General features: G+C 52.4%; 1 protein-coding gene across 5 annotated transcripts in view; it reads left to right on the top strand.

The window, feature by feature from the left end:
• Window positions 1-17,014, top strand: part of BOC (BOC cell adhesion associated, oncogene regulated) — a 60,040-nt gene that overhangs the window by 23,000 nt on the left and 20,026 nt on the right. For all 5 annotated transcript variants that reach the window (XM_080393593.1, XM_080393592.1, XM_080393596.1 and 2 more), the window contains 2 exons: window positions 12,231-12,397; window positions 12,782-13,060. In XM_080393593.1, coding sequence (XP_080249719.1) covers window positions 12,313-12,397; window positions 12,782-13,060 — 364 coding nt within the window. In that variant the 5' untranslated portion in view covers window positions 12,231-12,312. The remainder of the gene's footprint in view (window positions 1-12,230; window positions 12,398-12,781; window positions 13,061-17,014) is intronic.

Raw genomic sequence — 17,014 nt, 5'->3', positions numbered from 1 at the left:
GCGCCACGGCTCAGAGGTGGAGGCGGCGGGGGGAGAGCAGGGGTGGTGGTGGGGAAACAGGAGCAGGCTGCTGCTTGCCAAGCCCTTATTTGTTTAAAGCTTAAGCCTGTTTGAGAGAGCCTTTTTGGAGTGAGGGGTAAGTGGCAGGGGCGGGATGCGGGGGAATGGACAAAGTAAACTGTGTGTCAAGGAAAGCAAACTTTGCAGCTGGAATTGCTGCTGGTCCTGATTGTGTGAAGGGCCTGGGGAGGTGCCTCCGGCTCCGTGCTCACGCTCTCAACACAGGTGCAAGTGTAAATGGGCAAGGGTGAAGAGCAGGGAGCTGGTGACGGGTCTGTGCTGAGGCCCGTCAGTGCAGGCGCTGCTGCCTGGCAGGCACTGGCCGTGGCTCTTGCCAGCATGTCCTCGTGGCTGGCCAGGGCACAGGCAGGTGAGCCTCTCTCCCCAGGCTCTGGGGCAGCAGCGTTTTGCCATCCTTTTGTTGTGGACCATCCCCTTGCCGAGAGGGAAAAACCAGGTGCTGGCCCTGCCCGTCTCTGCAGGGTGATGCGAGGTCTTGCTCCATCTCCTGCCCACGTTTGGGCTGCTGTCCTCAACTGGACCGTCGTTTTTGGAGAGGCCTGTTTATTGCTGGGATGATAAATGGGGAAAATGACGTGCAGACACAATCTTTAAAAAAGCCCAAGAGATGCAACAGTCTCCTCTTCACCTCTGGGTCAGGGAAACTCTGTCACCCTCCAAAGTCCCTGCTGCGAGTGTATCCCCCATCATTTTTTACCTCTGGGTGGGCCCTGTGGGATTTTGGAGCAGTGTGGTGGCTACTGGTTGCAGCACAAATGAGGGCCATGGCTCAGCCCATCCGGATTGATGGCACTTGGTGCTGAGCCCCCACACCCCACCTATGCATTTGGCACCGCCTGGAGCATTTTCTATGAGCAGTCATTTCTGTCCCTTTGTTTTGCTGGCCTTGAGCTTCCTCTTGTGTTTTTTGGAGTAGTGACACATCTTCCAGGGGAAAGCTGTCCCAGCAGAGAGTCCTAGAGGCTTTTGACCTGCTCCCATAACCAAAATGATTATTGTTAGTGAAAAGCATTTAAGTGACAGCTATGGAGAGTAAAAACGCCTATTTATTTCCAAATTTGTGAAAAAGAAGGGGGGGGGAAAAAAGGCCCAACTTTTAAATACCATCTTCAAAGGACAAGAAAAATGGGCTTGTGCTCTTTTGCATCCCAGCAACAAGTCATTGCTGAAAGGAGTGCAAACTAGAAGGCAGTTTCTCTTTATGGTGGTGATGGGGATGTCTCTAAAGCCAGCCATCTGGGGATTAAACTTTGTATTGACGTTACTGGCGAGTACTTTGTCCTGTCTCTTTTGTATGCTCTTCTGGATTTTGATGTCAACTGTGTTAAACTAGCCTTGCGCTTGTTAATGCAGTTTCTGGGCCTGCTCCCATTGAAGTCATGGCAAAGATCAGGCTGATTTTGGAGGCGGCAGAATCGAGTCCTCTGTTATGATCTTCTGGATGCTTTGTTTCAGCAGGTTATTTCTGCTGTGCCACTGGCTTGTATTTAACATAAGCTTGGTCTGATTTTTACTGCCAGTTGTAGGCACCCCTGCTTTTTAAATACACACTGGAAGAAGGCTCAAAAGCTAGGAAAGCTACCCAAGTCTTTGCTCTGCTCCAGCAGGAAAATTTCTCCATTGTAGCTTCCCCCAAGGAGGACTTAACAGTGTCACTGGCAGCTTTTTGGGGTTTTTCTGGTTTGGGGTTTTTTTTTGTGTGTGTTTCATTGTTCCTAATTGGACATGGACAAGATTTTTCTATTGTTTCTAGACAAAGATTTTTTTTATTATTTTTTTTTAATTTGGTACTTAGAGGTAGGTTCGTGTTGAAGCATATAAAGAAGTGGGCTGCTCTCCAAAAGTACCCATAGCTGCTGTCTCTCTGGCTTGTGATTCCGTCCGCAAACAAGAGCTTCCGAGACCCGGGTTGGAGGTGGCCGTAGTTGACAGACACCCTGAAACACTCCCTGCTCCCTGGGCGTTCTTACGGTGCTTCATGCAGATGCTGACTAGTGGTGTTTGTCTGGTGTACCACTCCTCTGTGCTGTGGCTTATATTATCCAGGTTCTGCTTTCAGAGACACAAGTCTTTCATCTGGTCGTTACCAGCATGAATGGATGCTGTGATACTTAGTGTCTGTCCTCTTGCAAGCCTGACCCCGTCACATGACAGAGACAATAAAAGAGAGGTGGGTCTCCTCAGGGCAGCTCCGTGTCACACCTTTGCCATGATTTGTGGTCCTCCTTCCCTGGGAGCTGTTCCTGGCCACTAGTCCAACAGCGAAGAGGCCATAGGATGATATTAGGTAGCTGAGGATGTGGGGTTTATAGTGTTGCTGCCACATCAGTGGTGGAATGCTTGTTCTGGTCAGCGTGGCGGTGTCCTGTTGTTGGGGGGTGAAGGTTGGATGGGGGTGCATGCTCCCCAAGAGCTGCTGGGGGAAGCAACACAGACCACAGCTGAGCAAAAACAGCTTCGGAGGAAAGCATCCTGCTCTCCCTGTGGAAAAGGACCAGAGCGCACTATGGAAGTGCATCTATTGATTAAACTTTTGTCTTAGAGCAGGATGGAGTTCCTAGTGAGAGCAGGAGTGGTTTTCCTGCTATCCTGAGTAACCCACATTTAAACAAAGTGGAGAGAGAAATTTGCTGGAGATGCGGCGCGCTCAGGTGACAGCCCCTGCTCTGAGGAAGGCAGGGCAAGGACTTGAGCCTGGGTGCACACGTGGCAAGTGAGCCATGGCATTGCCTGTTCCTTGCCTGTCCAGTCCCTGGGGCAGTGGGGACAAACACAGCGTAAGGAAATAACCCAAAATCCCAACTCTGCCATTTCTCCTTCTTCCGTGACCCCTTCCTCTCCATTTAATTTTCCTGCCTTTTCCTTCCTGCCACATTTATTCCCCACTTTCCTTTGGTGGCTTTTGCCTGGCATCGCTTTCCCTGTGTCTGTTGGGCCTGCCTCCTCTCTGACCTCTCCCTAACCCAAGAGGCGATTAAAGCCTCAACCTCAGACTGCAAGTTTTTGGTGTTTTTTTGTTTGGAAAGGGTGAGAAGGGAAAAACAAAAGCAGTGCCCTGACTAATGTAAACTAGCCACAGGCACATCTGTGCCTGTGCGATGATGATGACGGCTCCTGGTGGGAACTGCCCATCCCTCCCGGCACTCTCCTCCACTGCAGTCGCTGACAGGGAGGGGAGCAGCCTGACACCAGGCTCGCGTTGGTGTGGGATTCGGTGCAGTGGAGCCCAGACCAGAGCCAGCAGCATTGCCCGGTGCTCACTGCCCATCCTGTGGGTACCACAGCATCAGGCCCCAGCGGAGCCATCCCCTGGGCTTTCCTTACCCAGGTGCATGCTCTCCCTCGTTCCCAGTTCCTTGCTACATGCTTTGCCTCTCTGTCCAAACAGGAAAAGGTGTAGATAAATAAATTTTGTTACTGCTTGTATCAAACATCCTCAAGTAACTCACTCTTCTAGCTAGTGTGAAGTCTCTAGGACAGGGAATGGTTTTCACTCTCTTGTTTAGTACGGCATCTGTCTGCAGCTCTGACCGCATTGACGTTGATCTGGCTTTAGTTGTGATGTGAATGCTAAAGCGGGTATTGTTTTCATGTGGTAAGAGATAGGATGCTTCGGGCAAGTAATACAGGGCAGTAAATCACCTGCTTGTAAGACTCAAGGTGTGTTTTCACATCACACTTGTGTCTGTGGGTGACCCCTTTCTTGCCACCTCCTCTGAAGTGTTTCTCACTGAAGATGCAACGTTGCAAAGCCTCAGACAGGTCAGACTTCCTTGCTGCACCATGAGCTGAGTTTGTAGCAGATGTTGGGCAAACTGAAAACGCTCCAGAGTAGGTAATTGATCTCCACAAGTGTGTGGCTACATTGATGTGGTTTTCCAAGGGTGTCCTGACCCTTTCTCCTGACACCAACTTTGGCATAAGAGTAGGTTGAGCTGCAAGCCTGTGTACACTTAGTCAGGGTCTCGCAGGACCTCAATACCAGCAATTTTGCTGATTCTCTGACACTTGATATTCAACCTCCTGGGTGCACAGCCTGCACCCCTTGGCAAGTGCTGCAGATGCACATTCGCTTTGGAAGTTCTCAGCTTCTTAAGGTGTTAGCTGGGAGGCTGGAGTGTTTACAGGTGGATCAAGGATGAGAAGGATGGGGAATGCAGAGGAAAAGTTAGTCCAGAGCTGTGGCAGCACTCCCAGGTTGGGACTGAGGTTGGACTGAAAGGTTTTGATCGGAGAGGCATCCAGTTCCAGCCGCAGGGGCAGCCCTGGCGGCTGCTGCAGGGCCACTTTCCCACCTCGCATGCTTGGAAAAAGGAGCCAGAGAGCAGCCAGCAGCACTGGGCTTGTTGCAGCAACAACATCTGTTTCCTAGGTACACTTTGTTTCTGAAGAGGCTGTGCAGCACGCTCCATCTGCGCCCTTTTTTTTTTTTTTTTTGTGGCTTGTGCCGCCTTCAGCAGAGGAGGATGGAGGCTCTTAGGGGAGGCAAGCGCTTCCCTGGGAGGACCCTGCACCAGCCTCTGTGCCAGCGCTGGCTGTCGGGCTCTTTGCACCCAAAGCAGCATTGTCAGCATCTTGACAGCTGGCCGGCTGCATGCTTATTAGTTGCTACTTTCCTCTTGCCCTCCACCTCTCCTTCGCCTCCTTAGCCACCTCCAACCTCTCCCTTCCCCCTTCCCGCTCCTGCCCCACTGGCCGGCCAGCCCTTCGGGGAGCCCCCAGCCTCTCCAGATTAGAGCTCTCCAGGGACCTGGTCCTTTTGAAAGGCAGAAAGAAAAAAAAAAAAAAGAGGAAAAAAAAAAAAAGGGAGGGGGAGAAGGAGGGGAGGAAAAAAATTTATTAAAAAAAAGAGAGAGAGAGAGAGAGAGAAAAGAAAGAGGGGGAACAGAAGAATGAAAACAGACCCAAGGGGCAATAGTCCCTCGAGCCATTTCACTGCATTACAATGAATATGGACTCTATTAAGCTCCGTTCTGCCTGTTAGTGTTTCCCAGGGCAACACAGCTCCCATATGGCAAGCATGCAGCAGATTAGGGTAGGCCTCCGGGCTTCATTGAGGGCCCGAGGCTTGACTGGCAGTTGAACCCCATCCTTCCCCCCCCCTCCTCACACTTGACACTGCCTGTGTTTATCTAAAGCAAAAAGGGCTGGGGTGGGAGAAGGGGGCATTTGGGGGGTTATTGTCCTGGGCAATGGGAGAGGGCAGGGAGAAGGGGGGGGTGGGGGGGGGTGATGAGGGAGGGAGGTGGGATGGAGGAGAAAGGGGGTGGGGGGGGCGCAGCCCCTCATACATATTCAGAAGAAGGGGTCTTGAATGGGCAGAGGAGAAATAAAGCAGATGGAATTCATGTTAAAGAACAGCCACAATCGCCCTCCAAAAACAAGGAGAGAAAAGCGGGCAGCCTTAAAGGAGCGTAGGGAGCAGCGTTTATCCAATTAGCAGGGTTGTCAAATTGAATTTACTCAGAATGGAGGGGGAAGCCGGGGGGGAAGGAGGGAAATTAAGTGTCTAGGGCATGGGGGGAGCACGATATTGAAGAAAGGACGCGGGTTTTCTTTCTTTCTTATGCTTTAGCCTTGTCTTTTCAAGGGCTGGAGCTGTTTTTGGGGCATGCCAAGGGGCAGCGAAAGCCAGTGTGCGCACTGTTTTAGCACAGGGCTCCTCTCTTGGTAGCTGTGGAAAAGGGAGGCGTATCCTGCAGGGCAAGGCCATCCTCACATCCCTGGCCCGCCCGCAGCAGGACTGTCTCAGGCTGGCGGGTCCAGCCACCCTGGGACCACCATGCTGCAGGCATCGCCCGAGACAAGATGCACTGGCTGTGGTGCCACCACTGTGGTGCCACCGAGGAGCCCATGGCTGGCATGAGGGTGGCATTTTGATCTTCAAGAGACCTCATGCTCGCTTGCTGATGAAATGCCAACATGGAGGGGTTCACTGGGGCTCAACGAAGTCTGCCTGATCAGTGCCAGCTGGAAAGTGGTGCTCATTTCAGAGGAGCTGTTGGATGGAGAGGTGCCAGAAACTGCAGGCGTTGGGTCTTCAGGGGTGCAAGCAAAAGTCGCTTTGCATCCTATTGCTGATTCGAAGCCAGCATGCCCAGTTGCCTCCCTGGTGATACCCCAGGCTGTTGTGGAAAGGAGCTGCCCAGGGCAGTGGCTGCATCTTGAGGAAGACAAAAAAAAGTCACAAAGTTTGCTGCATGTTTTGTTTAGTTCATTGCTGGTTTGGTTTGTATGAGCAGTTCTGTTCAAGGAAAAAGCTGGTTTATCTGTGACTTTAGTTTATTTTTTAGAGAGGTGTCTGTCGCCACTGAATTGCTGAGGACTTGCTTGGAGAAGGTCTTTGGGGTTTTTTTAGGGTCACTCAGTGCCCAAGCACAGTTTGTAGTTTGCAAGTGAACTCGCTCATCTGCATGGTGGTGGTGCTGTGCCAGGTTTTGCTCTGGGTATTTTCCTTCTCCCAGCTATAAGCACGAATTTATCCTAGGCTTATTATGTTGTGGCTTTTTGATGGACTTGCTGAGCTCACAAGTAGCCAGAAAGAGAGTCTTTTTTTGCCTAATCACTTTTAAAAAATGGGCGGGGGGGGGGGGGGGGGACGACACGACACACACACCTCCTCACACAGTTAATCGAGGGCTATGTTAACAGAGCTAAGGCACTCGAAAGTCAGGAGCTTCAGAGGGAAGCAGGCGAGCTTTTATCCCTGTTTGCCCATACACTGTGCTACCTCCTTGACTTCAAAGGTGGGGTGTAATGCTGGGTGCTGCCTCTCCCTGCCCCCTCCTGACAGACACCACCTGCTTCCCGGTCGGGATCCTGCCTCTCCCTACAGCATCCGCACCCCCATCCCCGCTGGCTTCCCATGTTGTCATGTGGTGGGGGAAGCTTCTCCCCTGCTGCAAACCTCTCCCTTTCCAAACCCTTTCAGAGAGAGCGAGTATAACTTAATGGTGTGAAATGAATACTTTGGAGTGGGGATGGGGGTTGATAGGGTTTAATTTTGCCCTCGGGGGGTGTTACTGCTTGATGGTTTAGGGAGAAACGGTCAGGGATGCCCAGGTTTGCCCTCCATGCCCAGGAATCATGCAGGGGACTTTGCAGCTGACCCGTTCAGGTGTGTCAACTGGACAGTATGTTTTCAGCTAGAGGACTATGCCCTTGTATGGCGGCTTTTTTCGGGATCAAAGACCAACTTGCCTGATGGGATGGAGGTTCCCGTCAGAGAGCTTTTGATTTCCAGCCCTGCCACTGCTTTTCTGTATAACCTTGGGCCAGGCTGGCTTCCTCATCGAGTCCTCGGGTTCCCTCATTTGTAAAGCAAAGGGGTACTGTGGCTGTTTTCTCTTTAACATTTTCTTTTTCCAGTGCTTTAAGCTGTATGGAACAATAGAAAAAAATACTGACCTGTATTAAAAACTAACGATTACAAGTAAAATTAGCACACTGTACTGTGTAAGACATTGCTTTTTTCTGAAGAGCTTAAGTCTCAATGTATAAAACAGAACACTGGGAGTATCATTGTCCCTACTTGACCTGTTGGAAACAGAGACCAGCTGCAGTGAATTCTCCGGAGTCACCCAGGGTGTCCCCAGCTGGTAGCTGGACCTGAGTTGCTGCAGCTTTGCCTTTGTGCAGAGCAGCCCCTTCCCCGTTCCTCCCCTGCACGAAGAGGCACTCAGGGTCCAGTCACCTGACACACCCCCAAAATGCCCTTGTGTGCATCGACGAGTTTTCCCTGTCTCCCAATCTGCCTCTGCACTTCTCCCCAGCCTGCGCCTTGGGCCGGGGTCTGCGGGGTGGGGATGCTGCCCTGCAGCGGGGGCAGAGGCTGGTTCCTATTTGGGAGCCTTGTAAATTACAGCCAGCGTGGCAGTAACAAGGGCTGCTTGGCTGGCCCTTGTTAAGCAGGAGGGGGCTTGGGGCTGTGAGCAGCATTTCCTCAGTAAAACCTTCAGTTTCTAATCAGCAAACACCTCTCCCGCTGCCTGTGCTTAATTCAGATCCCTTTTTCCTTTCGAGTTTTATCACACACACCCCTGCACACGCGTGCGCCTTTCTTCCCTTTTATATCTTCACCTCTGGGTTTTCTTTCTTGCTGGGCTCCCTTCGCGGTGCCCTCCATCGCCGTGGCACAGCTGGGGCCTCGGTGGCCTGAGGTGTGCGGTGGGAAGCTGAGCCGCCAGATTTTACAGCCCCACCACCCCTCGATATCTCGTGAAGCTCTCGTTAATTTTGTTCTCCTAATGGCCCCTCCTTTGATTTACTGGGCTGTCTGAAAGGGACTTGGAGCTCCACCGACAGGAAATTGTTATTTTAACCTGGCAGGAAAGAATTAAAAATAAATAAACAAATAATTTTTGTTTTCCCTCTCCCCCCGCCCCCTTGAAGCTCTTCAAATTACTTTTAACTCTTTCTTTTCCCAGATAGCAATTAAGCAGGAGCTGTTGAGGCTGACGGTGTTGGTGGCTGCAGAACTGTTGGCAACCAGAGGGTATTTCACGCTGTACCTGCCTCGGGGAGAGAAGGCAGCAGAGCAGGGCACCGTCACACAGCAGCCCAGCAGCTCCCAGTGCAGCCCTCTGCCCAGGACCACTGCCTCTGGGAAGGCAGCTGGAGCACTTCTAGGGCTCCACTGGTCTGCACTGGTCTGGGACCTTCTCCACTCCCCACCTTTGCTGCCTTTTCTGGTGCAGACTGCTCTGTCAGTACTTGTAGGGACGCTGGGCAGATCGAAAGCTGCCTGATTAATAAAGTTCCTTGCTTTGCACTACTGCAGGCTGCTTAAGGGCAGCATTTTCAAAAGAGGTCAGCTCCCATTTAGGCATCGAAATAAGTTGGTTGCCTATTCAGGAGAGCTCAGCACGTCAAGAACTGAATGCTTTTGAAAATCTGGTTTCAATTGTGGAAGCTGAGAATTTCGAAATCTGGCCCTGGATCCTAATAGTTCTTTTGGAATTGATGTTTTCATTCATTTTCCTCATTATTTTTATGCTAGCCATTTACTTTTTTGTACTTCGCTCAGCTGTGAAAGAAATGGCCACATGTCCCTATTTAGAGCTCATACTCTGCCTGGAGGTTTGGGGAGGTACCGTACACTTGTTGCAACACACCTTCTCTCCTCAGTCTCTACTCAATATCGTTCAGCCTGCCCAGTGCCGTGGCCAAATTTTTTGATCTCCCCTTTTTTTCTCCCCACCTATTACCCTTCGCCTTTTTACAGACCTGGGGGCAGCCAGTTTAGTCGTTGCATCGATGTGCCTGGGTGGTCCTAGCTCACGAAGGGTCCGTTACACATTTCTGCGCCTTTGGCTTTGCCCTTCTGGCCAGAGGCTCCGTGCGACGCAGAGCTGCAGGGAGGTCTGGTTGGGAACGTCTTTGCCTACCCCCTCCCCCAGCATGGGCTCCAAGCAGCAACTCTTTCCCATCCAACATTTTTCCGTCTTGCTGCCAAACCCATCCAGATAGGGGGAATGAGTCAGCCTTGCTCTGTAGGCTTCCAGCACGGAGGAGCAAGACGTTAAATCCTACCCCAAAAATGTTTCTTCTACCTTGTTGGAAGGCTCTCTGTCTCCAGCAAGCCTTGTGGTGTGAAGTGTTTCTTAGCCCAAATAGACTCCAAGTCATTTCCAGATGAGTGTAATTAGTGGCACATCAACTTGCACACCAGTGATGGTGTCGGTGGTGCGCGTTCTGCTGCAGGCAGACATCGGGCACTTTTCTGGCCATGGTCCGTGGTGGTTTGCCCCAGATGGCTGTGGCATAACAAAGGTGCTTTGGTAGCTGTCTTCCATGGGGAAATGAACTTGAGTAACTCCGCTAGTCTCCAAATCGTTAAAGCATCTTGTACAACGGTATGTGCTGGTTGACGGGCAAATCTCTTCAAATTGTTGGGACTGTCTTCTCGGGTGGGGAGAGTGAGTACCAGGGAGGATGAGGTGCATGGGAGGGAAGTTGCTGTCTTGTTGCTTCGGCACTAGAGGTTACCCACACCGGATTTTCATGTGTAACGGGGCTGTGGGCTGCAGTAGCTGGAATAAGAGTCTAGCTGATCTTGCTGGGTGCCTTCAGAGTATGCCCAGCTTGATGCCCCACAGCCAAGCTCTGTCCATGCCCTTGGCTGCCTGGAAGCCACATCAGGCCGTGCCAAGCTTGAGCTAATTTGCCTTGCCTCTCAGCAAGGCTTGTCGTGTTGGCCTCGTGGCCGTGCTAACCAGGACTGTGTGACTCCCAGGGAAGAGCTGCCCTTGCCTTGAGCCCGCTGGCAGGCCAGCTGAGTGAGCTTACATCGACCTGCAAAGTGCCACAAAAAGATGCTCTTTGTGGCGTTTGCAGAGCTCCAGCTGCAGACTGCTTTGCTAGGCATTGCTTCCTTTTGAAACTGCCAGCTCAGAGGCAGCTTTTCTTATCTCTTCTCAAGTTTATATGAATGTCCCCTCCATCGCTTCTCCCCCAGGCAGTGCTCTGGGGCGTGGTGGGGGGAAAGGGGACAGCTTGTTTTGCTGTCAGAGGGACAGACCGATTTGCAGAGATGATTGCAAGCTCTAGTTAGCTGGATTCTTACTGTTGCCATGTGGATCTCAGCAAGGCTGGCTGTGGGCATCGCCCTATATTGCACTTTTGCACCTTTGCTGTCACTAGAGGCCAAGCAAAGTAATTGCTGAGATTTGCCCAAATGCTGTGTTTCCTTGCTTCAGCTTCATAACTTGCATAACTTCAGGAGTTAGGAGGTTTTAGTTTTAGCTTGAACGGACTTGTCCCCTCTTTTTGACTAAGATGGTGATGGAAAGGACATGCTCGAGCAGCGACCATGGTGGAAGCAGGAGATACTGATCTGCAGAGCCCTGGTCCTCTTGAGGATGGTGGCTGTGGCTAATGAGCTTGTTGTGTATCTGCAGGGGGAGCAGACAATGTAACTGCTGTTTGGGCTGGCCGCCATGGCTGGTTTGGTCTTGGGCTTCTCCCCTGCCAATGTAGACGTGCCACTGGAGCAATTCTGAAATGCCTTTGAGACTCACCGGTCATCTTCTTAGTGCTGCAGCTGGAAGGAGCTCAAAATCCTGTAGCTGCATTATGATGTCCATAGAGGGACATCTTTTCTTGACTTCAGCTCTTTGCCCTTGGCTGAAGCTGAATTCAGTCTGACATCCGAGGTGTCTCTTGGGGCAGCCACTTAGATCTTTAATCCCCCTGACCTGGCTCGTCTGCTTTAGCATTCATTCCTGACGGTGTCTCCAGGGGAGCTGCTGCAGCGTGCAGCTCTTCGCAGCAACCTGGGTTCTGATGGGTGGCTTTGGGCTTCAGGGTTTTTGGAGACTGTTGATGCTTTTGAATATGAACCTGGTGGTTTGTCCAGACAGGGTAGTTCAACTCAAAATAGACAGTGTGTTTCAGGCAGAACAGTTAATCTGAAACCTTTTCATAGGTCAAAATAGGTTCTTAAGTTAGAATAAAGTTGTATTACGCCACATCAGTGTAATCTGCCCTCAGCTTGCTGAACTGAATTTAAACAGTTTTAGAATGGGACATTTCTTTTCTCCTGAAAAAGTGTCCCCTCCACCTCAGAATAATTCCTTGCAGAGACATCCTGAAAAACTTTTATATCTCCTAAGGAGTCCCATCTGGATTGAAACATGGTTATGCCCAGTAGCAACATGGCCAATATCTCAGGAAGAGGCTGTGAAACTGGGATCACCTCTGCTCTCACGTAGCTCGGGACTCATACTACTTGTTTACTTTTGTGTTCAAGCTAGAATATACTCCAGACACACCCAAGAAGGGGTGGCAACACTTAGCACATAGGCCCAGTGACACTTCGTTGGAAATGTTTGCGTTTTGCTCCTGAAAATTGTCTGGGGAGCATTGCTGGCACAGTAAAGACATTCACCACATCAAGTCTGAAAGAGGGAAGGGCAGTATGTGTCTATGTGCACACATGTAGGTTTGTACCAAGGGCTGAGGATGGGATGTCTTGGGAGACTCACAACCGTGGAGTCTGGAGAAGTGCTTGCATCAGTTTGTGTAGTCTCCCCAGGCTACTGGCTCAGTGAATCCCTGGGAGTTTAGGAATTTGGGAGAGAAGCCAGGCAGGGCTGCAGAGTAGAGGGAATTCTGAGGGTTTCATCAATCATGTCTCTTGTCATCCACAGGAATACGCTGCTGCACATCCACTGCATCCTCTGAGCAGCTTATGGGATCCTTCCCTGGGCACCCCAGGACACACTGCATGGGATGGCAATGACACGTGGAAAGAAGAGACCCATGTCCCCCATCCCTTGCTTCATCCTCGCAGCAGCTAGCTGTTTTGCCAGACTGAGTGAGTTTCTGTTCTTACCCATTTGCTCCGTGTTGTTTATGTTTTGCCTTGATGCTGTTTAGCGTAGCCATGCCTCAAGCACAGAGTGGCTTCCTCTGTCTGCCGCTTCCTCAATAGCCTTGCCCAATGGTCTTGGTTTAAACACTCCTCCGGAGGAGAAGGGGATACAGTCAGAGCTGGATATCTCTGGTGGTGCCAAGAAGAGATGGGGCTGGTATGCATCTCCAGGCACTAGGGTGGGTGTGTGGGGAGCTAAGGGGAAGGTGCAGCACAAGCAGAAGTGATGGGGCATGCAAAATATACCAGCACTGCAGTTTTTCCTCTGTCCTTTCTTTTGCTGAGTCTCACAGAACTTTGTTATTCCTATTTTTTCCCTCTGTGCAGGTGAATCTCTGCAGGTCACGGTGCAACCTGCCTCCATTGTCCAAAAGCTTGGGGGCCCAGTCAGCCTGGGGTGTGTTGTGGACCCCCCTCGAGTGAACCTCACCTGGAGACTGAACGGGAAGGAGCTGGCTGGTTCAGATGAGGTGCTGGGTATCCATATCAAGCAGGGGAAACTTGTCATCACAGCTCTCAATAACCACACCGTGGGGCGATACCAGTGCATTGCTCGTGTGCCTGAAGGAGTCATTGCCAGTGTCCCTGCAGTGGTCACATTAGCTAGTGAGTAGCTTTAGTCCTCTGCCATCCCCTGCATTGCTTGGGACGTCACTCGTGCATCCTGAGAGGCTCATCCATGCTCTCTTTTTCATGCTGGCCTCAAGGGAGGGTTCCTTTGGCTTAAGCCCTTTTGTAGCATTGTTGATCGTGGACTGGCTGTCGTGTTGTGGCTCATCCGTGACCCAGCCAGGCCTCCTGCACGGTAGGCTGCAGACCTGTACTGCGGTGAAATACCTGAGCGACGGGGCTTGTGTGCGTCGTTGGTTTCCTAACTGTCATGCTGCCTTATCTGGTTGGTGACTTCTTGACTGAGGTTGCCAAAAAGTACCTGCCGGTGCTGATGGCCGGACCAGTGCCTGGGCCGCTGCAGGGCTGCTACCAGTGCTGGGTCAGTGTGTGCCAAGTTTTACTGATTTCCTGACCCACAGAAAGTGAAGTCCCTTGGCCTGCTTGGCCTGCGATGGGACCTGCACTTGTTTGGGTTGCCCCTGTGTTCTTGACAGCCAAGGCACCAGCCCCCACGCTCGCACCAGGGAAAGGTTAGTCTGGTTGTGGTGAGGAGGTGCTCCTGAACGCCTGCAGTAAGTAGCTGGTAGTCCTCTGTGCACCATCGAGAAGATGCCTTGCAAAAGGCAAGGTGAGGGAGAGGGATGGGGGGAGAACAGTTGCATGGAGCTGTGGAAGGCAGAGACTGTGCTGTGCTTATTTGGTGAGACAGAGGCAGAAGTTGACAGGAGGTGGATACAGGAGAGCCGAGTATCTAAAAGCACTCATAGTGAGGTTTTTGATTTAAGGGGCAGGAGGCTTTTTTTCATTACCCCTGCTGTGGTGCCGGGGGAGCGGGGCATGCTCCCCTTTTCCAGGGCTTTGTCATCTTCCTATGAGGTTTCAGTGGCAGGGCAGCAAAGAGCTACCTTGTTTCTGAGCCACAGCTCTGAGTGAGGGACTTGGCTTCTATCTCTGAGCTTACCCTGCTGCCCTCTGGCATCGGCGACAGACCGAGGAGACGTGCATGGGAGGGGGAGTCTCTCAGAGTGCGGAACTTCTCTTACAGGCGTCTGGTTTTGGCCAGATGTTATGCTCAACTGTGAGAAAGTGCTGTATTTGGATGCTTCTGAGAAAGGGCAGCCCAGGCCTCCTTGGAGATGGGGGGCTCTGTGTGGACCACCCTTTGTTTAAGCAATGGAGAGTCTGATCTTCTCAGAGACTCGTGCAGGTTTTGGTGGAGCAAGTGTACACAGAGGAGACCACCATCCCCTGGCAGTGACAGCCCCCAGGCGTGGAAAGGGCTTCATCTTCCCAGCAAGGCGGAGTCTGGGGCTAAGTTTGAAGAAAATGAAGAACTGAAGATGTTTGTGCAAAGTGGAGGCTGGCTTTGCTTTAAAGCCAAAAGTTATTGGCTTGTCACTGATACATTAATCAGGAGTGAAATGTTTAGGCCAGGCTGGGTGGGAGGAGGAGGTGAGGGAAAGCGAGAGGAGAGTTGTTGAGCTCTGAGGCGGTGTGGGAGGGGGTTGTCACGGGGCCGAATCTGTCGGGGGATTTGGCCTGAGCCCCGTGCTGAGATTAAGTTTCGGAGAACACATTCCAGAGCAGAAAGGGGGCTGTGTGCGCTGGTGGCCTGATAGAGGGAAGGAGAGGAGGGGAGAGGTGGATGGGATTACCAAGGGCATGGTTTGTATTTAGGAGAGCAGGGTGTGCGCAGCTCCTCAGCCTGATCGGTTCCTTCTTAGGCTGATCCCCTCTTCTTTTGTTCCCCTCACCCCAACCCACTACCATCAGCTCTGTCTACTGGGACAAAGCGTGGCTGCTTAACCTATCTGTCTGCTTTGGTCTGCCGTCAGTGGTGGATGGGAGACGAGCCTTAGAGCACCAGAAGGTCCCAGTGTGTCCCTCAGGACAAACCAAAGCCACAGCTGAGCAGTCTGTCAGCCATCTCCAGGAGCCAGATCACCTTCAGCTGCCAGATTGCGGCTGGGGATGGGGGTGCAAGAGCAGGGGGCTTGCCCGTCGCTGCAGTCCCTGCCGTGGCATGAGCATAGCGCTGAGGGGAGGTCAGGAGCGCTACTCAGCGGAGCTCGCACGGCTGGAGCCAGAGTTTGGATGAGCAAGCAACTAATCTACCGTGGGGGACCCCTGCGCTGCGCTGCACGGGTCCCTTGTCCTCGGTGGGAGATGGGGATGGCAGAGGCCATGTCCCACACACCTGGCCAGCCTCAGGTGAGAGAGAGCAGGTGGGGAAGACTTGGCAGTCAATGAGTGAAGAGAGAGAGAAGGCAGCCCAGGAACGAAGCGGGGCTGAAATGTGTAGGAGGGAGACCTAGAGGGGTTCAAATAACCAGGTTCATGTTTGTGAGCTGGAGGCTGCTTGCAACGGTGGCTTTGCAGGGGTCTGAAATAACAGGGGGCACCAGTTTGTGGTGGGACTGAGTTAGAAAGCTACGGTAGCAGATGTGCCACAGGCTCTCACTCCCGCTCCAGAGCTCCTCCACGGGGCCTTGCTCTGAGCTGGTGCAGTGGGGACCACGGCCATGGGGGTGGAGAGGGAAGCCCCTGGCAGGTCGGTATTGCAAGTTGATACGTGTCTCCCGGATCGCCTGCCCAGCTGAAAGAAAACCCGCTGACAGTCTTAGCCCCATCCAAAGGTTATTTTGAGGGGTCAGGGGGAGAGTGGAACTGGAATGTGACTGAAAGCAGAGGCGGGGTGGGGGGTTGTGTGTGGAAATATTTTCAAGGTTTAGGTTTATTTTGGAAGAGGACCCGGAGTCATTGGAAAGTGTCTCGCTAGGTTTCAAGGGGTGTGGATAACATCATCTGGCCAGCTTTAAGGCTATTTCCACTCCTTTCTCTTCACCTCCTTTGGAGGAAACACCCTTGAGTTCCCCAGGCTGTGCATGCCCAGTCCCTCAGGGTGTTCTTGTGCTTTGCCGATGGTCAGCAAGCAGGTAACCATCACCACAGATAACCTGGCAGCCACAGCCTCACCTTGAGACCCATAACCTCCTCCTCCTGTCCATGGCACAGTGACACCGAGTCCCCCTCTGCTCTCCCTGGCTCTAAGATTTCCTAAAGCAACAAAAGGAGCAGCACTTTAGGCATTACTTGAGCACTTTTGAGTCCAGTTAGAGCCAACCTGGTGCTCCATGATCCCACACTCAACCCTGGCAGCCGGTGGCCTATTGCGCAGATCGATACGTGCCGATCACTGGTGGCCTGGCCGTGCTGCACAAGATCAGCCCTGTGTGGCTCCGAGGCAGCCCTTTGGCCCGGCAGTGATGGGCTGGAGCCGGGACGGCTTGCGTGGATGGAGCAGGGGTATTCCTGGTTTCCCAAGGCAGGCCCTCAGCCTTCACGTGTTAAAGAGCTGCAAGGAAGAGAAAAATATTTTCTCTGCACGCTTGCAGGTAGCAAAGTTGCCATCATGCCAGAAGCCCTTCTCCAGCCTCTCTCCTGGATGGAGGTGCGATATAAAAAAGGTATGGCTGCAGCGGGCTCTGGTGGGGCCAGATACATCCACCAGGGACACCAACACGGTGCTGTGGGCTGGTCCCGCAACAGCAAAAGGCTCCAAAGGTTGGGAGCCCTTGGTGGAGCTCACAGGGCAGCTGAAGTGTGGGACTGGAGCAAAGCCAGTGGGCAGAGGAGGCAAAAGCCGTGGAATTCCCTGCATTCAGCTGAGCGCATGGAAAATCGGTGTAGCAAGTACAACAGCAAGCCTGACCCCTGAATAGACGTGATGCTTAAAAACAAAACCAAAAAATAGCTGAGGGGTGCAACAAAGGAACTCCACCTGCTCCAGTGCGTTCCCTGGGGCCAGGGACGAGAGGAGCGCAGGGCACCTGTGTCCTGTGTCCTGGGGACACGGTGGGATGAGGGAGGCTCGTTGCCTGTGTCCCTCCATCAGCCGCCGGCGAGGGCAGCTCCCAGCTCTGTGGCAGCACGTGGGGAAGCCGGGCC

The sequence above is a fragment of the Falco punctatus genome, assembly GCF_963210335.1.
Source record: "Falco punctatus genome assembly, chromosome: 6".
Taxonomy (NCBI): domain Eukaryota; kingdom Metazoa; phylum Chordata; class Aves; order Falconiformes; family Falconidae; genus Falco; species Falco punctatus.
This window is presented reverse-complemented; position numbering and strand designations above follow the sequence as displayed.